Source organism: Orbicella faveolata, unplaced genomic scaffold (genome assembly GCF_042242905.1).
Source record: "Orbicella faveolata isolate gen_17 unplaced genomic scaffold, um_ofav_v1 contig_14, whole genome shotgun sequence".
Lineage (NCBI taxonomy): Eukaryota > Metazoa > Cnidaria > Anthozoa > Scleractinia > Merulinidae > Orbicella > Orbicella faveolata.
Genome location: NW_028301541.1, coordinates 6035001 through 6060226, shown reverse-complemented (window position 1 = coordinate 6060226; position 25226 = coordinate 6035001). Strand labels below are relative to the sequence as shown.

Sequence of the window (25226 nt, the reverse complement as noted above, 5' to 3'; positions counted from 1 at the left end):
TGCGCGATAGAAATAGACACACACTAACACCTATGGTGGACAGTTCTGTGCAAGACAGACACCATTACTCAAGACGGACACACACCTGATACAGATGGTGACTCCCATGAAGCACGAAAAATGGAATGTGAAATCGCGCACCTGTATAGCAAACTGCTCTCATGGTACATACTTAGCGAGCTCAGATCAGTCAGTTAACCATATTAATAATTTATTTACACTCATCTTTATGTAATGCTAATGTTCTTATTTTTAAAATTTACCCGGCAGTAACTTTCATTTTTTAGTTTCTAGCTAGAGAACTCATTATTAATTTCTCAGAGTTGGTTAAGTTGTTGAAGACATTCCTAGAGACTGTGATTTTCGGTCTTAAATTTCCTGATGGCGTCAGCATGAACTAACTGAACTGATGTCTTTTCACTGTATTCTGTTTATAACTTTTTCCTGTTTGTCCTGGTTCAGTTTTTGGTGGAACAAGTATTTTGATTTCGATATCTTTGGCTACGATAAAAAGGACTGGGGTGCTCGTCGGAAATTTTGAAACGAGCCCCTAATTAAGAGGTAACAAGATCCTGTTTTGTGAGCGTAGCTTGAGAATGTTTTCACCCTTAAAAGGCACCAATTCTAAAACAACACGTTCTCCTGCCATATTTTTTTGGCTCAATTTCCTAACTAAAAGGTACCGCAAAAAGCTCTCGCTGTGGATATCTTGAGGCTGAATACCCTAAACAGGTAACAAAACCGCTTTTTAAACCCCGTCCCTTTTACACGGTAGTACCCCCACCACTCCGCGCCCCCTCCCCCTGGAGGAAGGGTAGGTCAGGTGTATGAAATGTCTCAAACAACTGTGACTCTCTGGCCATTTTTTTGCTTGCATTTTTGAAGACTCTACCCAGTGATGCAGATTAAAATGATCTTGTTTCACCAAATGGGCAAAATTTGTAACTATTTCAAACAGGCTAACCCGAAACTACACCCTTTGACGGTTGTTGGATATGCTCGGAGCAATAATCGGTAGATTGGCTCCACAGGGTACCCCCCTCCTTCCCCACTGCCGCCACCATTGGAAAAATAGGGGAAGAAATTTATTTATGACATCTACACCTAGAAACTGACGGTACTAAGAGAAATAAAATCACGCGGCGTAACGCGGAATGGTAACGTGATCCCGCGTAAGTTCCCGCGTAAAACCGTCTTTTCGTGACGTCACTTGTTTTCCTGTGACGCGGAAGACACTGGTAACGAAAGAGAACCCAAACATGGCGATGGGATGTTTCTGAGATTGTAAACTTATTTTGGATGATGAATGCAACGACGAATACGACATCTATGGTATCAGTTTTCTTTTGAAGCATGTTTTTGCTCGTTTGGTTGGATTTGAGTGCAAGGAAAATTGTTGTGACGGCTTCAGAACACTGGAATGAAGACCACGTTTAACAACCCCTCACGCACAGAAACATTGCACAAATTATTCCATAAAACTGGTACTAAAGGTAAGCTTAATAACAAAAGCTGTTTTATTACTAAAATTAGTTCTAGTGGCGTTGTTCTGTTGCTATCACCTAAGTATTTTTGAACTTGTTTAAATTATGCTGTGTTGTGCTTTTATAATTTATACAGCGGGAAATTCAAATTCTTACATATCGCACGTGCCCGCCACTGTTTTGAGCAAAAAAATTCCGAGACTGACTTTTGTTTGAAATTCTTGGTTACAAAACGAAATTCCAACCTCTTAGAAATCCTCTCACACAATACTAAAGGTGTTAAAAAATGCTAAAAGGATAAAAGGTGCTAATTTGTTTTTAAAACACGGAGGAGTTCCAACTAATTTGTATTTTCATTTTGCACGTGGTAGCTAGGAACTTTTGCGAAATTCTTGAATTTTTTAACAGTTTCAAATTCATTGTGAACATAGACTGTTTTAAATAGTAAATTTTTCTGTGTTCTGTGCCCATGTCCCTTTGTGCAAAATGGGAATAATTTTTTGCTAAAAGGTTTATTTTGAGGGTAGTGGGTTTGTATATGGAGAAATTAAAGGTAATTCCCCAGAAATAAAATTGAACATAGATTTTTGTTCAAACTTTGTCCAATGAATATTTATCATATGAGGACTTAAATTATAAAATAAAAAAGGGGGGTGCCCATGCTCGTTAAGGAGCAGTGAGGCATTGAAAATGTCCCATTTTAGCATTATTTAGTGCTTATTACGAGAGTGCATTCTAAGTTATTGTAAACTCTTTGTGAGCCCAGACTCATGAAAACACGCCTCAAATTACTGTCAATACTTGTGTCGGACATGAATAAACTTTTTAAGTTTGATTTTGACAGACAGCTGAATCCTTGTTAAATGTTGGAACCAAATTGCTTGCCATGGCTATCAAACTGCAAATTGAAAAGACTACAATGCAGCTGCTATTTTTCTTATTTATTCAATTTTCAAACATAGAAATCAGATCAGTCTTTTCTCACGCAAAGCTAATGATTAGTTGATTAAAATGTCTGGAAAAAAATTTGGGGGCCCAAGCTTGTTAGTGAGCTATAGCCATTTTTCAAGAGACAGAACTCAATATCATAAGGCAAATCCACCATGTTTTCAATGTGCATGTGCAGGAACGTGCGCTAATGACGCCATAAATTATGTGCAGTAAGGATGCGCAATGTAATAAAGGGGAATGACCTTAAGGTACATGACCAACTTGTGCCATCAGTTAGAACTGCAAATCAAGGAAAAAAATTAGGAACATAAATATGGATGAGAATGGAGATTGGTCTGTCCTGTAAATATGTAGCGTGCCACAAGATTCATACTGTATTTACTCAATTAAGTACCGCCCTCGAATAAATGCCACCCTTGAATAAACATGGCGTCATGATGCGGCATTTATTTGAATAATAAACTCAAAAAGCAAATGCAGTCATAATCAAGTTTGAGAAAGCCTAAAAAAATTATTTTCCTCGATTGTAACAGTGTTTCAATATCAGTACATTCAAAGCTCATAGGAATATAATCAAAACACGAGAACAATATATGGTAGTTCAACTTAAACAAGCTTTAGAAGTTTGCTTTCATTGATAACAATGTTTTTCAGTTCGAAGTGAATATACTTCAGCGCTCTTTCAGTGTTCTTTCAATGCTTTTACCAATATACTATTGTTTGCAAGAAATCAACTAGATTTTAAATAAACGCCGCCCTCGAATTAATGCCGCACTTGAATCACAAAAAATTTAATAAATGCCACAGTGTTCAATCAAATAAATATGGTATATCATGGGTGGTGCATGGTTAATGAGAGACTTTGTGAGAAGGGGAGAGTCAAGGCTGCTGCCTAATGGGTGCCCAGTTGCCTGAGGTGCCTAACTTACAAGTGTGGCACGGGCGAGTAAAGTTTTGTTCAAGGTGCCTGAGTGGGCACCTAAACATGGAATTTTCATTCTCATCTAATCAGTCCAATGAATCCAATCTTTTGTAAACAGGAATTAGCAATTCCTAAGTGTAACTTTGTTCCAGCAACATAAAAATTCCCTGGCAAAAAGCCTGCCAACCATCGCTGATCATTGTACATTTGTTCACACTCTGACTGGCCTTGATGTTTCTCTTGAAATCGGTCAAAATATCATTCATACAATAAATTAAACGGGAAACAGCTGCTCTAGTCCTGTTTTGCTTTTATCATGAGAAATAAGGGCCAAACCACAGCAACTAAGTCTCTCTCTGCCTCACAAAACACCCAAAAACAGCCATGTTTGAAAATTGCCCTATAATGCATTGCAAGCTCAGCACTGAATATATGCACATGTATATCATGTATGCCAAATTGAATGGATTGTCTCTCTGTTGATACCTTACTGATTCCAGTTGCAAAATCACTACTTTGAGAACAAATATTTTTGGAATTGGAGTCATGATGTTGCTGACTTTATATTCACAACTGAATAAAAATAAATTTGTGTAAATTCTTGGGCTTTTAGTCCAGCTGTTAAGGGACAAAATTGTTCGTTTTTTGATAAAAGCATCAAACTTGGCAGGGTTGCAAACCTCCATAAGACAAATATTTCCTGATATGGAGCCATGCCAAATTTGCTTCCAGAACCATGGAATGCGCATGTCAAAAATATAGCATACAAGGCCCTTACCTGGAAACGAGGCTGATGCAAAATACCGATTATTTTGGCCTTCTGGGACTACTATGCCTAATATCTTGCTTTTTTTGGATACAACAAATTAACCAGTGCTTTTGAGTCTTAAATTATGTCACGTGATGGTCACGTGATGGTCACGTGACCATTATTTTCAATTACCAGCAATAGGCACTGATGAAATCATTACCATCTTTCACATGCCAACTTATCATTTGCAATGTGGATTCTATTGTCTAGAGTAGGAAATTCAAACCTTAAATGTATGTTTGGGATGTACCAAAATGTAATATCAGAACTATGCATCAAATCAAGGCCGAGATACAGAGTCAATTTATATAGGTTTTATTGACATGATTTTCTTGAGTTACTTGCTTAGTGTGATTGAGACACCTTCTATTTCGCGTTTGAGATTTTCAAATATGCCTCCAAACACTTGCTGAACTTTATGGTGTGAAGGAAACGTTTTGAAAAACAGCTTTCATTGGCTATAACGTTCCTATGCCTGCCTTTGAAAACACTAGCTGAATAAAGGTTCTTTAGTTGCAATTTCCACCACAATTACACAAACCGGTATAGTCAAGATTAGTCTTTAATGTTACAGGGTAAGCTGTTGCAAAGGGTTGCGCCGCTGTAAAACTATTTTTCATGCAGTTAGTTCTCGGAAAGGGAACAACAAGTTTGTTAACCGACTCCCTCAGAGGATAATTTGATTCATTTCGCGTTACAAATTTAGAAGTGAGATATTCGGGAACCAGACAGTTTTAAAGACTTGAAAACCATTAATTAGGGCTTTCTGAATTTGATGTTGAAATTGCAAGTCTTTCCAGCTGAGTTTGTGAAACAAGGAATCGACATCAGCGTCATAGCCTGATGAAGTTATTACTCGTGCAGCACAGTTTTGTTGTTTTTGTACCTTGTTAGAAAATGTTTTGCCACAATTACCCCAGACTAGGTTGCACTAATCAAAGTGAGGTTGAACTAGTGAGTTGTATATGCATAGTAGGGTAGATTGAGGCACAAATGGCTTAACTCGCTTTAGGGCTCCAATTGCAGTTCTAAGCGATCTTTTTCATAGTTTATCAGTGTGGGAATGCCACGTTAGATTTTCATTGATATATACTCCAAGTGATTTCACAGAGGAAACTTGTTCAATCGGAACATTATCAATGGAGAGTTCGAGTGTATCAGATAGGGTACTTGATCTTTGCCTGGAGCCGATCAACATAAATTCCGTTTTTGTAGCGTACAAGGGAAGTCTGTTAGACACAAGCCATTTGCTTAGCTTTTCAAGGTCGCGACATAGACTAGACTGAATCAGACGCAAATCATAACCAGCATAAGTGATGTGGATGTCATCATCATGCATTCTAGGTACGCTAAACGGTAGACAGTTACGCAAATCGTTAATGTAAATTAGAAATAAACAAGGACCAAGGATGGTTCCCTGTGGCACACCACATTTAAGAGTGGTTAAGTCAGAGAGAAAGCCATTAACAGAGCACCGTTGTGTGCAATTAGTCAAATATGATTTAAACCAATCAAGAGTTTTCCCATGAGTTCCGCACTGAAATTAGTTATATCCCCTTAAGCCAGACTTTCGTGTGAAAATTTTCCACCATTGATTTTTTTCTGAGACTTTTACCACTGTAACATGATGACTTAATTATGTCAGAAATGTAAAAAGGTTCACGGACTTTGTTTTGGAGAGAAAATGCCCGAAAGAACACCCTAAATCTGAAAAAAATTGGGCTTCGTTAGCGAATAAGGCCACAGTGTCTGTAAGCCCAAAAATATTGCAAGTAGGTCTTTGAAATGAAATATTCTCTGCGAAATATTGTTTCACTGGACCTATTAAGTGAATTTAGTTAATTGGTGAGGTTCCTTAAAGACCAAGTTCGCATTTGGCAACCATAGTTTCGCGCGCCCTGCAGCCGCAAGATGGCATGATCTGATGTCCCATGGATAGAAATCTTAAAATTTTTTTAACTTCCCACATTGAGTTTTTGTTCAATTTTAGACAATGTGGAGATAATGGTAAATAAAATCTGTTTCTGGAAAGAAAAGTAGGGGTCACCGAACGTCCAAGATCGTTAAATCCAGGCAAAGTTATAGCAATAGGCATCTGTCTTATGACTGCTTATTTTATTACTTAGTGCATGCTCTCATGCATGACGTGACTTGTAAATTTACATGCGCAGTAAGGATGTGGAGAAACAATTAGTGCGAACGTCCTTAAGGTGGCTTCCTAGAGTATTTACGAGCACTCTTCCTGTGAAGTGCGAGTTAGAAAAGGAAACTTAGTTAATTTCTCTTAAAGTTTTTCCTGTAGAGATTTACCAGTATGGGTACTGTTAAAATAAGGCTTATTTTTTGGTTATCAATTTTTGGCCGTTACTATGGCAACGCCTCATCTAATGACAGGCAGATATATTCCTCATTTTGGCCTAAACTCCTTAATATTTATACTCCCCTTTGGTAAAATGTTTTCATACTTTGCCACATCATGGAAATGATATTGCATGACATTTTGAATTGATAAAAAGTCAAGGTTGTTCAGACGGTTTTTTCCAATATTCTGTAATTTTTCAGTCTTCTAAATATATTAAGTTAGCTCTGACAGATTTTAACAAAAATAGGGTATTTTATAGGAATTGTATGTGGTTACAACTGGGCCAAATTTAAAGAAAAAACGCACCGAAGGAAACGCGAGAAAATTCACTGTCAGTTTTGCTTTCTGTGCTCATGTTGACGTCATAAAAATCGAAAAACACTGACGTTTTCCTTTGAGCGCATGCAGATTGCTTGAGCTTTCGACCTATGCGCGCGTGCAATCGTAAAATTATAGTGAGCCACCTTAAGCAAATCACCTCAATAGCCAACATAGATCCATGCATTGTCTAAGCCTCGATTTGATGAAGAGTCCCAATATGACACTGTACATGCCGAAACACCAGCTTCCAAGTTTGAATCTCTGATGACTCTATATGTAATGTTCAAAATGATTTCTTCTTATTTGCGAGGAAAAACGAGGAAGAAGAACGGAAATAAAAATTATTAATCATATTAATGCAATATTCGGTATTATTTTGTTTATTGAAAATGATGGTCACGTGACTAATCACGTGACAGATTTTTAGACTCCCAGATACTTTATAAGTTGCTGTTATATTAAAAAGCAAGAAATCTAGGCAAAGAACCATGGAGAAAGCTTAGAAATAAGCATTTTAACTGAGCCTCGTTCCCATGTAGGGACCTTATATGTAAGTTTTTGACATGCGCGTAGCGTGGTTCTGGGGGTAAATTGGGGATGGCTCCATATCAGAAAATGTTTACCTTACAGAAGTTAGTAATCCTGGGAAGTTTCATGCTTTTATCACAAAATGAACAATTCTGGTTATTTTTGGCTCTTAACAGCAGGACTATTTTTTTTGCCCGATAAAGCTTCACTTAGATGTACTGAATAAATTTCTTCAGTCTATGAAAGGATTAGTCAAAATATTCAAGTAACTAGCCGGCAAACAGAAAACATCATTCCAATTCTTCATGCATACTAGGGTTTTTATTTTTTAAATTTTCAAACAAATTGTCATGACTCTAGCCTGCGAACGCAGACGTATTTCCGGCTGTCGCTCATCTCCACTGAAAAATAACATCTGCAAACCCGAACCAGGAAACGATTTCTCTGACATAGGAATTTTAAGCCAATCACAGTTTAGCTCAAGTAGCCCCAGAACTACTGCGCGAGGTATTCGCTGCGAGGAGCACTCGAGTTTCATTTTATCATGGAGTCTGATTGGCCAAGGAGAGACAAAAGTCATTACATCACAGAAATTGTTTCCTGGCTCGGGTTCGCAGACGTTATTTTCGGCAGAGACAAGTGACAGCTGGAAATACGTCTGCGTTCACAGGCTATCACAACTCTACCCTATACAAGGATATTTCTCCAAAGTAGCTGCCAATTTTAAATGCAGTAATGCTGTCTCCAAGTCACCTTTAATTTATACTAATGTTCCAAGCCCAGGGGAGGAAAGCACATTTCAGTGAGGATAAAAATTAATTCAAACCTCCCCAAATGCCTCTTTCATTTTTATTCGTTTTCATTAATTTTGCAGCTTACATTTCATGATTTGTACAGTGTGCTTTGTTTTGTTAATTAAAAAAAAATAGAATCGCAAAACTCAAAAATAAAAGCAGCAATATAAATTATTTTTAAAAAAAGTTGCAGCGCTTGCATGGATACACCAATTATCAAATTTTGTTCAGTTTCACCATAAATAGTATTCTTCCTCAATCATGACCTGAACACTTCACTGTATGCTTGATTCCAAAAATTTGATTGATATTAGACCATGTTAGTTTCTCATGGAAAATCTCAACGGAGAGAAAGGGGCTGCCCCCAGGCCCCTCCCCTAAATTTCTGCAACTCTTCCCCCCCCCCCCTACCTTCCCCTACCTCCCCAACCCCCAGGATTGACCACGGCAAATTTTATCCTGGGCTCCTAGAAAAATGGTTTGGGCTCCTAACTTTTGAGGTTAGGGGCCTAAGGACTCCTTAAAAGTTTCCTTAGGTAACAGCTGTAAAGAGATCCTGTCGGCCTTGGTTACTGCTAACTTACTTTTATTCCAAACAATGGTACAAACAGGACTCAGCAAACTAGAACAAGATAAAAGCACACCGTTGAACCTGCCACATGTTCCTAATTCATGATGCATGTGCGAGACCTAAAACAAAGACCTAATATGTTTACAACAGCCTTGGAGACAAGCATTTTCTTTTTTTTTTTTTTGCAAGCCACAGATGTTGAAATTCTAAACTGTGTCCCCCCCCCCCCCCCCCCCCATATCCTCAGAACCCTCCTTCTCGCTTGGAATTCCAAGATGCCGCCCATGATACCATATGGTATCACCGTATGGCTATTTTCTGGAATCACCCAATACAAGTGAATTTATGAAGATCATAAATTATATTATTTGAACTGCAGAGAAAGGTATGAAGACATGATTGATCATCGCAGTTACATATACACAACTAAGCAGTTGTCAAATTAAAGCCTGAAAAAAATTTAGGCTTGAAAGAGGCTAGGATTCAGACCCATGACCTGCAATACTGGTGCAGTGCTCTACCAACTGAGTTATCAAGCCAACTGGGAGCTGAGAGTTAAGAACAAAACAAAACCATTTCATGATGCTGAGCACTTTCTGCAGGCCGTTAACATTTTCAGTAAATTTGGATGATTTTACTCTGCTCAGTGTGTTTTCCAATTAATTGGTAAGGTTTCCGTTAAAAATCTCTTGGGTATTGCAGTCTAAGAGTGAACAATGCAGGACAATGAAGCAAACAAAGGCAATTAAGAGTATGAAGACACGGTCATTGAAGTATGCACAATTCCCTAGGTTTCGGTCTCAGTTTCGTCTCGTCTTCTCGAGGTGGATGCACAGGCAAACCTTGTGCACTGCCCATTCTCAACCTCGTCAAACCCGTGGCTGATGTACTGTGCGTACGACTTCAGTCGGTACTGTAGTTTTGTGAGAGCGTAGTCTATAATTATTATACCCCTACATTGTAAAAGTGGAATTTGGTGTCTCTATTGTATGGTTATTAGTTTGTAATAGTCTCTTATAGACCATGATAGATATAGTTAATAATGTTCTTAAAAAACAATTAATATTAAAAGGCTGAGGAGAAACACAGTGAGAAAAAGTGAGTGATTTTAGATGTCAACTGTACGTACAATTTTCTTTTTTTCTGTCAGGCCACTTGAGGAGAAGCTGGATCTATGTGGAAGAACAAGTCATAACATAAGAAGATAACGAAAGAAGGAACGATTAGGATGCTTAAGACTGAAATGGTGAAGAGGCAGACCAAAAAAGAAAAACAGGGGACTGATGTATATTATGGCAACAGTTGCAACTGGAAGAAACCAAATCAGTTACCTTGGCTGACCAGGTAAATACTGGAAAATGCTAGGACGTTGATTATCTCAGCTGAAGTCAGATCTTTAAAACACTAGGTTTTGGGTTCAGATCTCAAATTTTCCAACTAGGGTAGTGTATCAGAGAATAATGTACATGTATATGGTTACAGTTGCTACTGGAAGAAACAAATCCAATCACATTGACTGATGGGGCAAATACTGTACAATGCTTGGATAGGTGTACATGACATCCAAATTTGACAGCTTTTCTGTAAAAGGACGTTAACAGGTAGTGAAGGTGGAAGTAGGGGAGAGATGTGTTGTTAAGTGTAAACAGGGAAGGGTCAGGGAAGGCAAAAATTGGAGGAACAGTGAGAAGGAATGCCTACTAGAAGAACTAGGCTTTTCACCTAACACCTACCAAATTCCATGTAATTTTATTTGTATTATCAACTGTCAATGACTGTCAAATGTGTTCTCCAATTAGAAAAAACTGGCAATGTAAATTCCTGCTGGAGAGTCTGTATGTCGGCAAGATTTAAATCTCTCAAAGCACTTGTTAATATGTCCTTGTCTTCAGCTGTCATGGTTATTTTTTTTGATGAGATAACATGCAACTAACAGTTAAAAATACTCAGTGTGTACCAGCCAATTGCAATTTTTCACCCACCAGCAGCGGCAGATGTGTCAAAAAAGAGGGGGCTCTTATATAGCAGGCATTCCTCCTCTCTCTCACTCCCCCAGTTCTCCCCCCATGTCTACCCCATTTTATACTGCCCTGCTTTACATACTACATGTGCATGAGATGTACAGCAGGTCAGACTTCTTTTTTTGTGCAGAGAAACAAACTGGTAAAGGTAACAAAAAATTATAAGGTGGAGATTGCATTCAAAGTTAGAATTTCATGATCAGTTTGACTTAAAAAGTAGCTAGTTTGTAACATGACAGGTACTGATTGTTGAAAAACTAATTATATACAGAAACCTTTGAGTTCTTCAGTTTCACCTTTGGGAAAGTTCCTTGTTCTAAAATTCTGTTAGTTGTATAATTTATGTACACCGAACTTTACAGTACTACATGCCTTAATACCAATTTGTCACCTACTGAAATATTTTATTAGTTTTTGACATCTGTTTGACAACTTCTGATGGCTTCCATTTCAAATGGCTAATCAAACTGTGACAACTTGCCACTGGTTTCAGATCTTTGCAGCTTGAGACTTCTGAAAGTCCCATGAGAGTGAATCAGGTTAATTTGACAATTTAACATCTCTGCCCTCAACAGTTCCCATGTTTTTATTGGCTGGTTAAAAAAATGCTGCAATTAAATGTAATGAAAAAGTTGTCAAAAGATGTCAAAATGTAATCAAAGAATTCACTGTGCAAGGTCATAATCAAGAATATTTTCTGAATGTCTTATTACGCAGTCAACAATGGATGGACAGACTGACATATCTGGACAGACAGTGGACAAAGCTGGATGGACAGTGGGCAAACTCAAAACATTCAAACCTTGACCAACCAGGTAAATACATATTATGGACATCTGTAAATGTACACAGTTACTGTCAGTGGATCATGTGTCAGGTCATAATCAAGAATCTTTTCTGAATGTCTTATCACACAGTCAACAATGGATGGACAGTGGAGAAGTCTGGACCGACAGTGGACAAAGCTGGAAGGACAGTGGGCAAACCCAAAACATTCAAACCTTGACCAACCAGGTAAATACATGTACATGTACACTGTATTAAAAAGTACCCTTGATGACTCAGGTTTTAAAGGAACCCTGGCACTTGAAGGACTTACGTGTATTTAAGTTTTCAAAGCATTTCATCTGTTATCATTCACTATTATGAACTTTTATTAATAATATAAACACCAGTGAAATACCAGTTTTTCCTTTTACTAAAAAATCATATCTTCACTGCGTGCAGTGAAGATACTATTTTTATCTTTCACACTGTGAAGATATTCTTTTGTCCCTTTAACTACACTTAAATTTGTTGATGTATGATCGAAACATCTTTGGATCTTCTTCGGTCGTCTTCGGCAATCTTTGGCAATCTTTGGTAATCTTCGGAAAATGTCCGAAAATGTTCGGAAAATGTTCGGAAGCATTCGTCTGGCCTTCGGAACAGTTTTGGAAAATCTTTGTAAATCTGCGGAAAGTGGTCGGAAATCTTCGGAAATCGCCAAAAACATCGTCATTAGTATGTTTATACAATAAACAGAATACTACATGCCTGCTTGTGGATACAAATTTTATCTTCTCGTGTTCAACTCAATATCTCACTCATTTGCTGTGCTCACTCGTGAGATGTGGAGTTGAACACTCGAAGATAAAATTTGTGTCCATGCACGGGCATGTAATATCCTCTATACAAATAAGTCTCCCTGTTTTTCAAATCTAAGGGGGTGCTTGCTCACTCAACATGCACGCACTCTCTATAATATGCCTGTATTGGAGGCTAATGATTAGACTGTGCAGTGAGCCCTTAAAGAAAACAGCTATGTCAGAGTCCAAAAGAGAGTTGTAGACTCTCTGAGTTTGTTTAGCGTGGGTTAATGATGATAATTAGAATATTTAAGTAGCGCAAATGCACAGAAAAATCAAGCAAAATGCAAAAATTGCTGCCACAGTCAAAACTGAAGCCAATCTTAATTTTCAATTTTTAATGAGGTATTAATGAGTTTTCAAAGGTTTCGGGATTTCTTTCTCAAAATACAGCCGGATTTTCGAATTATTTGAGAAAATCGATTTTCGCACTCTCACTGGCGAAAAATAGCAGAATAATTAGCATAAATTGGCATTCGCGTAAATGTCTTTGCGTAAGTGGCAAAAGCCTATATCATCAGAAAGAAAGAAACTAATTTAAAAGAAGAAATGTCTGACACTTTATTTATGCCTACTTTTTGGTTCTAGATGATGCTTCTTGCTACGAGAAAACATATTTGTTGATTAAAGGCTTCACCACAGTCTCAGCAAATCGAGTTTTACTTCATAATTATTACAAACCAACTATTCAATATGTGGCCATTGTTCAATCGGGCTCGTGTTTTGATTATAACCTGTCTAAGTGTTCTCCTTGCACATCATATAAAAATTAGTCTGGGATTTTAAGCGAGTGCTTTATAAAATGTTTTTGAAAATGAAGTAATTTCACTAAAATTTGAACTAATTAGCACCCGACACTTGACACTTCAGTGCACAGACGTATTTAAGCCAGAAATGCAGGTTTTAAATGAAATTATTGCACTAAGCTCTGCTTAAAAAGGATGACTTACTTTTACATGCGGTACAGCTATTCTCCATTGTATGCTGCAGTCCAGATTTTGTTGAGGAAAGTAACTTACAGGTAGTTCATTCGGTCAAGGGTCATGACTTAAAGTCATGGTAACATCAGTTTCTGATGCTCCTTCACAAACAGCTGTAATGCACACCGATGGAAATGAAATTTTCAAGATCAGGAAATGCATTCTAGTACCACAACAAATTTATTTCACCTATCCTTACAGTTTGTGCTCACTCAGGAAACTCAGATTAAACAGTTGGATTTGATGTGTTTTTGTTCTCTACTTATTCGATGGCGGCTATTTCAATGGTGGCTATGAATGTGTGGACATAAGTTACATTGTAATTATTATACCGGATCATAATTTCATGGCAGGATTATAATCTTTTGGTTAATGTCGTTAAGTTGGGAGAGAAGGGCTTAAACGTATTAACCGGAACCCAGGAGCCTTTTTAAGGGTGAAGGGGGATGGAGCTTGTCAATGGCTGTCTACCGTACCCTTTTATCTATGTTATTTGTATTTTGCGGTGCCAGAGTGACCGTGCCATCTTTATGTTCCAAAAATTCTTCACATGATACCATTACCACACCTGTTGAAATGATACGGAATTGTCAATTTTAATTTTATTAAAGAAAAGTTATTGTTAGTATGTTTCTGTTACTTGATGAAAATTCTATGGTTTTTGTGTTAGCACAGCGCAACATAAACTGACGGAGCAAAAACTGACATTTCACAACGCTTTGCGGCATAAGTGATACTTTCTCTTGTTGCAGCAGTGCCTATGATTATACGGTAACTTTCACCTTCAGGACCATTGATTAGCAAAACAAATATACTACTAAACCTTTATCTCACTATTTTTGGTGGGGGGTGATAGGGGTTGTTACTTTCGGACGTTTACAGTAACCAAAAAGTGCAACCATGTCTGTATAGAGCAAACGGGCTTATAGACATATTCTGGAAAACCCGGTCACTAAACTAAGGCCACCACACAATGTTTTGCTTCCTATTGCCCAACCGATGACAGGCATTTTTTTGGCTAATTTTTTTAAAAAAAAATTAGGCTCATTGCCTTCTCCCTTTTTCTGGTGTTTCCATGTTTAGTACCTTTCATAAACATCTTCAAGTGACTCTGACATCTAAACAACGTCTTCGAACCCTGGGAGAGTGAGAGTGGCAAAATGGAATTCATAGCTGTGAAGATATAATCAAGGCTCGCTTGGAATTGTCTCAGGAATTGCATGTCATCCCATGCATCAGCTAACAAACACTTTACACGTGAAGAAATGGTGATAGTATATCACTGAACTCGACATACGTTACAGGCTGAATCTAGTAACATAATAAAAATGTTGTGACACTGGCCGTATAGTTATTTCTGGGAGGTGTATCGATATACTCAGGAACTTTGTACAATTAATAGTTTCATAGAAGAGCATTCATGTCAGGTTCAAGGGATGATTTATTATGGTTCATAAAATATTCTATAGATCATTTTCACATGATGTCATCAAATTCCAAAATCCAAAACTAAAGAGCCGTGGGACGAAACTTTTTATCCTCATAAGGCATAAGGGATCTAAACTTATATCTGTTTACAACTTTTCAGCTCAATAGTGTGCTTGGTTTGGAAACCAGTGCCGTTTGAAGTTCAGAGTAATGGCGGTGGGTGGGTGGCGGTGTTAGGAAAAGTGCTTGTGTAAATGTTTGTTGGTTGACAGTTCAGATAATCAGTCACCTAGGTAGCCAAAGTAAGCTCCAGATGTTTCCACTACTGTATTTTCCGGCCACCATGTTGGTGGAGCACAGAGCTCCAACAGCATGGCGGCTCCATACTGGGCTCTGTAAATTTGCGCAAAACATTTCGACAAATATCTGAAGTTTGGGAAAATGCAGAGTCCCAAAACTTGGGGAAGTGTCTTCTTTACCTGTCTCCTACAATATTAAAATTTCTTGACTTTGTCCACTGAATAGTTTTTGATTTATTTCTTTGTTGTGTGACAGTGAAAACCATCTATACAGTAATAGAGAATATGCCATCACCTGGTGACCTTTGTAGAGCCTCTGTGATTAACTTAAATTCATTGTGTTCAAGTGATGTAATGCAATCCTAATCCAGTTTGTATCAAGAATTTTTGGGATGGATTTGTTCACCGATTTGCCCTCCCCCCTCCCCCCACCCCCACAGCAGGGGCAAATTACATCATGGGCACAAGCACGCTGTCATGTAATCGCCTTATAGATTAGGTGTGTATGATTTCTGCAAAGCTGCACGTATTTTGACCCGCGCCTTTGACAACAAGTAACTAAAACCTGCATCATCAGGAAAGAATGTTTTGTGGCTGATCAATGGAGTTGTGGTAAGACAACAAATCGTCCAGGTAGCTCGCAAATGGCCATGATGACCCTCAGATCTGTGTTCAGATTTAATAAATCTTCTGATTTGTTGCTTGGCAAATTCATTGTGCCTATAATTGGTTGAAAGAAAACAAACTTTCTGTCCTGTGTAACTCAACAAAAGGTGTCACCAACAGTTCAAATGCCTTTCCTGGAAAATATTTTGTGCAGTACAAGTTAATACTTGATTAATTAAAAACACTTTTACTGCAGGCTTCAACTTCACGTGCAGATCGTTATCTGTCATTCGATCAAACTTGGTTTTCTATTGGGTCATTTGAACGCCATCAAAGTAGACCAAACATGCAAAGTACTCTCGTGACTGAGTACCATGCACTGCTCTAATCCTTGATTACTACTAGTTTCATATAATATACTCCTTTATCACCACATCCAACACAGCATCAGATTAACAGAATTAAAAACCTTAAATCAGTTGCTATTGGCAGCGATTGTTTGAAGCAACAGTTTAAACCCCTTTTCGCTCACATGTGAGTGTTTCGTTACTGTGACAATATCCAAATTAGTTGGAATTTCAAAGAAAATTCTCAGATTTTGGTGGCGTTTTTCAAAGCGTCCGCTGGAAAACCCAAGCAAATGTTTATATCTCGTGAAAGAAGAGTATTTCAACACTTTATAGCCATAAAATGAGCTCAATTCGAGCCTGGCCACATAACGAAAAGTCTTTTTGCCATTATAGACTAAAACTTGCTTTACAACGGCTATTGTCAAATCTTCATCAAAGGATGTGTTTTTCACAGTGACAGCTATCATCTGCAACCGAAAAACAGACAAATATATAGTGTAAAAAACTTCTTCTTTTAATATTAGTATCTAACTCCCGAAGATATAATTTTTGCAATGCTATTTTTAAATGTCAATTTATTCAGCCATTTTTTGGCCAGAGAGAGTGCGAAATCCATTTTCCTAAAAATATTCCTGAAAGTAGGCCGTATTTAGAAAAATGAACCCCAAAACCTTTGAAAACTCATAAATACCTCTCTATAAACTCGAAACAAAGGTTAGTTAAATTTTGACCATGGCCACGCTTTCCTCAATATTTCTGTGCATTTGCTCTTAAACAGGGAGTCCACTTCACTATAAGGTGCTCTTCAGTGGGGCCCTGCATAAATGAATATTAAAAGTTAAAGCAAAAGTTAAGTTAGAAGTTTAAAAGCTAAAGGTTAAAATGTGTCTCCTGAGATAAAGCATTCCAGTCAGCTTTGCAAGTTTTATTCTTGTCTTAAGATGAGTTGTTGAACCGCATGATTGTAAGCAATGTACAGTCTGACCATTAACACCAGGTAGATGTACATTTAGTCAATGAATGAAATTAAATATAAATTAATTTACTTTTTACCTATTAATAACTTATCACTTGCTTGTTATGTCACAGGATGCTAGACAGCAGAGATCATTCCAAGACAGCATGGACTTGGAGAGAGTGGAAAATGGGCAACAGGCCAGACACAAAGGAAGATGCTTAAAGATTGGCTACCAAGACAAGGCTACAAGATGGTTTATTAAGTAGTTTGTCTTAAGTTAGTTGTATTTTTTTGGCCCAGCCCGGGAGGCCTTTGAACATGGGGTACAGCTGGCCCGGGGTTTTCCTCCTAGGAGCAAGTGGACGTACGGGGAGGTTTTTCACCCAGCTGTTGTTCCACAACCCCCGTTCAGATTAGTTGGTTATTTCGTTAGTTTGATAGTCTTCAACTAGATTTTCATTATAGACTCTTGGCAAACTGCTTGCATTGGTTTGGATCGAGTCAACCTGGTTAACTCTGACTTCACTAACTCACAAGAACAAACAACTTGCAACTGATACCTATGACTACTTTTCTTTCACCCAACAAGTGACTTTTTCTTGTCCTCAACAAACTTTAACTTCAAACAGAACCAACACAAACTTGACTAACAACAGATGGAGTGAAACTACACAACATCTGACACTGACTTTTAACTTTACGCCCTACAGGTGACTTATTTACAACCTCAACAAACCAACCATTAAACTGTAACTTCAAACAGAACCAACACAAACTTGACTTAAACTATACTGTAGATGGAGTGAAACTATACACCATCTGACAGTGGCAAGTACTTATACATGTACTTTACAGATGACTTTTTTTACGACCTCAACAAAGCAACCAACAAACTTTTTAGCTTTCGACAGAACAAATGCAAACTTGACTAACAACAGATGGAGTGAAACTACACGACATCTGACACTGACAACTACTTACACCTTACGTTTGACTTACATGTATTTGTGACTTCAACAAACCAACCAACCAACTTTAACTTCAAACAGAACCAGTTGACACAAAATTGACTAACAATTCATATAGATAGACACTGACATCCTGAAGCCAACAATTACTAATTAATACACCTTGAAGATGACTTACTCACAAAAAAATGATGACACGTTCACAACCTCAATGAACCAACCAACAAGAACAAATACATTTACTTGATGAACATTATAGATGGATTGAGACCGACAACTACGTACATGTGACAACTGACTTAATTATCAGGACCTCAACAAACCTAAAAACTACACCTGCATGACTCTAGCACTTCATTGTAAAATGAAGAGACTGTCATTGATACTGCAGGCTACTACTGACTTCCGCCCTATACCATGATCACCAAAACTTTACAAACTACAGAAACTGCACAAGCTGCCTACCAATGCAAGGATTAGCTTTGAGTCAGATAATGTTATTATTATATGTAGATGTGTGTGCCACCATTGTTCAAACAAGTGCCTTTTTTGAGCAAACCACCTTAGCTGTATACTACTGCATGCAATTAACTAGGTCGTTGGTTGGACTCAGAGATCTCTGTTACTGTATGTAGTTTTCATTCTGGTATGCTTTATAAATTATTTTTATTTGAAATAAATTATTCAAGATGTTGTTGTCTGTTTCATGATGTAGTCCCTTAGGATGTAGATTGCAGTGTTATGACTGCTTACTGCTGGTCTTCATAGTCTTCACCTGGCAATGAGGGCTAGCAGGAAGTAGTTAAACACCTCCATCTGCATCCTATGGGAATACATCATGGGACAAACAATAACACTCTTGACATTGACCAGCCAGCATCTCTTTCATGACCAATTTTACATTTTGGATGCATATCATTGAGAGAACATACATGCTGCAGCAAAGATCTCTGACTCCATTTAATGAACCAGTTAATCATGAAACCCATTCCATTTGGCTGATTTGAATCCATTGTTCAGTAAATTTTACTCTTGCACCTGTTTGTTTCATTTGAGTTAGGGTTGAAGGTTCCAGCATAAGATTCCCTTGAGCAGTGTTTTGTTTTTTTTTTTCACCCCTTACTTACATTTCTAGATGTGTGAAGTACAGTTTCTCCTAGACAAAGTCTCAAGAATTTTAAAATTGTTTAGAGAAGCTGACCAAAAGTTGTAATTAACAATTTAAAAAATTAATCAGAAAGAAACAAACCAGTATAGTGCATACCAATTTAAAGCATAATATCAGCACAGAAATTCTCTTATCTTGTCTCCATATTCTTCTAATAGATACTGATTGATCATTTTTAAAAACTAAGACAAATTTTCTTGTGGTGCATGATCATTTGGTCAATTTTCATGATGTGCCTGGTTCACTCTGTGAGGAGAAACTAGTTGCTGATCATTTTTGGGCGGCTTAAAGGATTAAACAAAGATTAACAACAACATCAAGATGATGTTCAACTTCATTTCAGGACTTTATTTCTTCAATTCAAAATTCATATCATGTACAAAACACAAGAAACACATATGAAGTTCAGTTATCTAGTTATTTCCTTTGAGGTTTTGCATGGAACGTTACACTTAAAGAAAGATACAAATTTATGCTCAACAAAGTACGTGTAGGGGAAACAAACAAGAGGCCAGTCATGGTAACTATTAGGTAACTTTTATTTTTCGGGTACATACATGTACCTCTACTGAGGTTTCATTCTTAGTCTAGATTTTGAGATTAGAGGGCATCAGCAGGGTACAATCAGCATGTGCACAGGACAACCAGTTTTTCACAGTCCATTCTACTTTTGCCATGGGGTTTGAATTTCTATGAAAAATTACTATTAATTGGGAAAACTCTTAGAATTTAGTCAGCACATTCCTCGCTGCTCAACGGGAAACTTGCTAAATAATTACTTGTCATTTAAGTGTATCTCGTTAGAATCAATATTTAACTTATAAACTCTAACAACAACTAACATCATGCTGCCATGCAAACTTATTACCTACTGTAACCTTCATAACTCTTAAAATTAGGTTTGTTTTTAATATAGTTAGTTAAAATTTGTATTTAGTGTATAAGCCATTGACTCGTGGCAGCGATTCAAAAATAATTTCCTTTTTCAAATGTTTTTTTTTTTTCTTTTTTAAGTGCTTGGCAACTTGATGGTGGTTGTTTAATTCATAAACAAGGGAAGCATTTAATATTATAAATATAATGATCACAAGATAAGAATCTTGGATAAGAATTATTTTATTTCCAAACTTATTCGGTCTGGGTTGATTTACAGATCATGTCATTTTACATTCCATGTTCAGTTGTCATGATGACTTGAAGTGGGGAGCACACAACATTTATCAGCTTTGTCTTTGCATTGTTATCAAATTTTCCTATTTTTTGACAATATTAGTTATTCTGGTAATTATTTTAAAATAAATGCTTCCTTTGTTTATAGTAGTTTACTTTGTACAGAAATAGATCTGCAAGCTCATTAGCCCAAACCGATATTATACAAGCATAAGGTTAATACTTATTTTTGAGTGCAACAAAAGTTGCAGTGTCCAGCTAGGTGCGATGATAGTCGTATTGTTGGAACTCCAACATATTTACCTTCTTGACTGAATTTATTATTTTCAATACTTCCCAAGATGTTCATTAATTTGCAAACGTCATATTCCTTAAGCCCAAATTATGACACTACTGGATTGCAGAAAACTTTGAGTGGCAATCTAACTGAAGAATTGACCATTTTTTTATCACTTATTATTTTTTAGAATTGGGCCATTTTTGTTTTCCAAAGTCTTTAATTTCTCATTTTATCTTCAATTCCTCAATTTTTGATTCAATTATTCCTGGCTAATGGTAAGGTTCAATATTAAGATCAGACAAAGTAAGATCAACAGTCTGCATTTTTAACTTATGGCTAGTTTCTCGTGTCTTCTTTATATTTAATTTTATTTTAATCTACAAACAGGATCTCAATGCTCTGAGGTAAGCGTAAAGAAAACTTTTTGTTCAGCCTCATCAAAATGACAACCTCACAGCATTAATATTACAGAACTTTAATGCGTAATGCAGACTGTTGATGAACATCAATTTATTTCCATTTGATTTACACAGATTGCTTGGTTCTTTCTTGGTGTTGCAAGTCATCATATTTTGAAGGCCCCTTTAGGCCTCCTTCTAACTTTTTTTTGCTTAATTTCCTCTACAAATTATAGGGATTTTTTCTTCTGCTTTCTTTTTTAAGCTTGAAGGCATTTTTTTGCTTGCCACCCTAGACACACACACTCCAGACTAGCTTAAGGTTTCAATCTTGTTTCTTTTTTTCCGGACATGTATCACCAAGAAACAGCCACTTTTTTCTTTAGTAGCTTAGTTATAATGCTAATGAGCTTGCATGTATCTACTAATTAAGTTGTTAGGTTCTTATTTAATTCCAGGACAGAAGGTGGCACACACATCAAGACCAAAGATTGGTCATATTCATATCTAGCCAATCATGTCCCTGCTGGGTTGTGGAAGCTCTGCCTCTGAGAAGGTGTGTGTTTCTGATGTCCTCTGAAATATTCCAACTGAGAAATCCTGGGAAACTTTATCTGATCCTGTAATTCAAGCTGGGGACAGTTGAGCACTTGGAAGAGTTGGCCATTTGCTCTCAAGTGGGGTGGACAGTGTGAAGGAAGGTGAGAGTTTGCTTTTCATGTCTTTAGGGTTTCACTTAATTTGTCACAAATACCACACCATCAATTTCGGCCCAGCAAGATGCTTGTTTGCAGTCAATGTATCAGGAAATGTTCCACAACCAAGGACGTAAAACAGGAGTGCTGAATTGTGGGGCTCAAGGAAGGTGCATCTCTAGAGAAAGCATAGACAGGGGAGATCACTGAATTTCATTGGTCTGACCTGATTGGATTTTCACAGATGACATTAAATTGAGCTGAGTCACTGGGGGTCTCTCTGACTGGGTTGCTACTGTGTCAGGTTTTCTCTCTTTTCTAGGTTTTCATAAAATAAACTTAAACTTTAAAATACTAAAATTAAATTCTATTGGCCTGATTATAAACAAAGCACATCTTTTTGAAGAACAATTTTTACTAAGCATTTTCTTAAAATTTCAATTTCCCCTTTAAGGAATTTCAAACAACCAAATTATTTTCATTCTCTCTTTTAATTTTCATTTAACTTTTAAAATAGTTTTATAATTTTTCCAAAAATTTCTTTCATTAGTTTGACACTCCACATGGTTAAGGTAGGCTAAGCACCAGCTTTTGCCACCTGGGTCTCTGGAATTGCCTTGGTAACCACATGAGCTGTGATTGGGTAGTGGTTGCCATGGTAACTGTCAACCAATCATAGCTCATGCTAGTTACCAAAACAATCCTAGAAATCCCTGTTGCTGACAGCTTGGGCCTAGTCTTCCTCAACTTTCTGGAGTGTTTAATAGTTATTCTTATTTGTCATTTGGCTATTTCTTAGAAGCTAAATATATAATAGGTGTTTGAGGAATCATTCTTCATTAGTAGGCTGGTTAACTGTTAAGTAAATCGGCAACATTCTATTGAACAGTTAAGTAGTCTGTAGATGAAGGGTAATTCTAAAGCATCTTTCATTGATCATTATTTTAAGCTCTTTAGTTAATTCAATTTCTAACCAGCCTAAATAATTAAACAGGAATTCAAAACAATTTATATAGATATATATTAAATCAATATAGCATTTCTTTATTCAGAATGAAATTTGTTTTTTTCTCGACACTAAAATTTATTTTGAGAGGGTGATACATTTCTGGGTAGGCTCAATTATTTCATGGGTTTTCTCTTTTCCACTAAAATCCACTAAAATTCAGAGTTCCTCGGATTATCACGTAGTGCTCCTCTACAAAGTGAGGAGAAACATTGCGTGAGCAGAGAAGTCACGGACGCGAAGGACGCCTCAATTTCTTGTAATGGGGATTTTAAATCAAATTTATTAGTCAATTTTCTAGTTTTGCGTCTTGGCGCGAATAGCTTTAATTTAAACAATATAACTTTAGCACATATCGACCCCGAATTTTTTATTACTCTTAGCAGCGATTCGGACTAAACCTCTAGCTTGTTTTAGTTTTCAAATAATAACAAGACCCGCTCAGCTTCGTATGTTAATTGCTCATTTCAGATCACGGATGTTCTCTGGAGAATTGTCTTTCTAATTATTCATTCATTCGCACGAGAATTTGATTTGCATTTGAATAAACAACTCTCCAGAGTAACGTCGCGTGATATGAAATAGGACAACAAACAAACAAGCTGATTAAGCATAATTAACTAAAACTTTTTGAAATATTTTTATTTTTAAAACAAAAGTTAGTCTTTTTTCGTTATATAAATCGGCCAATTTCTTTCATCCAATTTCATCCAATTTCTTTCAGCAGCGATTCGGACTAAACCTCTAGCTTGTTTTAGTTTTCAAATAACAACAAGCCCCGCTCAGCTTTGTATGTTAATTGCTCATTTTAGATCACGGATGTTCTCTGGAGAATTGTCTTTCTAATTATTCATTCGCACGGGAATTTGATTTGCATTTGAATAAACAACTCTCCAGAGTAACGTCACGTGATCTGAAATACGACAATAAACAAACAAGCTGAATAAGCATAATTAACTAAAAAAATTAACCTTTTTTCTCTATATTATCGGCAAATTTCTTTCATCCAAATTAAAGAGAGATACCCGACATCGGTAGCTTCACAGATGAGAGAATTTTAGCGACTTGTGCTCTTTGGTGAAGTTTGTGGAATGACGGTCGGTCGGAGGTTTGGTCGGAGGTCAGACTGGCGGATTCTGGGTTCAAATCTTTCTTTGATTTCGACGGTGATGCACTGAAATTGAGCGCCATACTTTAGCGCTTCTGTTTTTCTTGTCCAGGTTGCGGACATTTCCAACTTAACTGGGTTTCCATCCAAAATATTCCGGGAGGGCGAGCTTATCGGCAAATTATGTTTTCGATACATGGACTCGCGGATAAGCATCTTGAATCAATTTACGAATTTGGCATATTAATGTTTTTCACTTATCAATTCCAATATTACTCGCGTGTGGCATTGTGACAAATTAAGACTGAGACCCCGGAGGCATGGGGAGCAAACTCTCACTTTCCTTTACGCTGTCCACCCCACTTGAGAGCAAACGGTCAGCTCTCCCAAGTGTTCAACTGTCCCCGGCTTGGATGAAGGGATCAGATAAAACAGACCAGGATTTTAAAGTTGGAATATTAAATGAGGACTAAAGAAACAACACCGACTTGGAGAAGCAGAGTGGAAGCAACCCATAAGGCAGGGACACGATTGGCTAGATTATTATTTTTTTTATTTCATTTTTTTTCAGTAAAAGTAATGGACAAGAGAGACAATTTTTATTTCAATAAAACATTGTTATCTTTCCTCCTGTGTTGTTTTATTTTGCAATCCAACTATTTGAGTGAACCAGATAACAGTGGAACGAATGTGGCTGAAGTCAAGTGGAGACAAAACAGACTTTAAGGTGGAGAGAGCTGATTCATGAGAAACTTTGAGTTTTCGACAAAGAAAAGTTTTCTGCTTGATTTCAAACGACAACAAATCCTCCTTGGAACGGCGACAAGCTTTCGTATCTTGGAATTCAAGCTCAACAGACGTGAATTCCAAGATACGAAAGCTTGTCGCCGTTTCAAGGAGGATTTGCTGCCATTTGAAATCAAGTAGAAAACTTTTCTCCGTCGAAAATTCAAAGTTTCTCATGAATCAGCTCTCTCCACCTTAAAGTCTGTTTTGTCTCCACTTGACTTCAGCCATATTCGTTGAACCAGATAAACTCTCTAAAATACGCCAAGTTCTGGAGAAGTCTCGAGAAAACTTTGCAGTACGATTAACACTTAGTTTTAGTATACAGCTCGTTTCTGGTCAATGTACGCCACAGATACGTCTTTACAGCATTTCAAAACGCACAAGATATATTTTGTTACCGAGCATGCAAACCCTCACGTAAGGGTCGTCACGCAAAGGGACAAGCGTGACAAGATGTCGCGTCCAGTTGCGTGACGATCCTTAGTACCAGGTTGTTTTCCAGTTAAATTTCGAACATCTCTGTGGCGTACATTGTAACAGAAACAAACCGTTTACTAAAACCACTCTGGAATCGTCCCGCTTAGTTTTATTGAGACCTCATCTTTACTGTAAACATAACTGTATTAGTCC

The 25226-nt window shown here is 37.3% G+C and overlaps 1 protein-coding gene and 1 long non-coding RNA gene across 3 annotated transcripts in view; one reads left to right on the top strand and one right to left on the bottom strand.

The window, feature by feature from the left end:
• Positions 1–1199: 1199 nt before the first annotated feature.
• Positions 1200–24434, top strand: LOC110068581 (uncharacterized). Of its 2 annotated transcripts, XM_089286369.1 has the most exons (5): positions 1201–1493; positions 9895–10088; positions 11483–11580; positions 11683–11779; positions 17146–17223. In XM_089286369.1, the coding sequence occupies exons 2-4, from the start codon at positions 9973–9975 to the stop codon at positions 11769–11771; spliced, it is 303 nt and encodes a 100-aa protein (XP_089142495.1). In that variant the 5' UTR covers positions 1201–1493; positions 9895–9972; the 3' UTR covers positions 11772–11779; positions 17146–17223. The 2 variants fall into 2 exon arrangements, with proteins under 2 accessions (XP_089142496.1, XP_089142495.1); XM_089286370.1 differs by lacking the exon at positions 11483–11580 and having other exon boundaries at positions 1200–1493; positions 17146–24434.
• Positions 24344–25226, bottom strand: part of LOC110068335 (uncharacterized) — a 12578-nt gene continuing 11695 nt past the window's right edge. The window contains exon 4 of the long non-coding RNA XR_002298750.2: positions 24344–25226. This exon is cut by the window's right edge and continues 2819 nt beyond it. This is a non-coding gene — a long non-coding RNA (uncharacterized LOC110068335).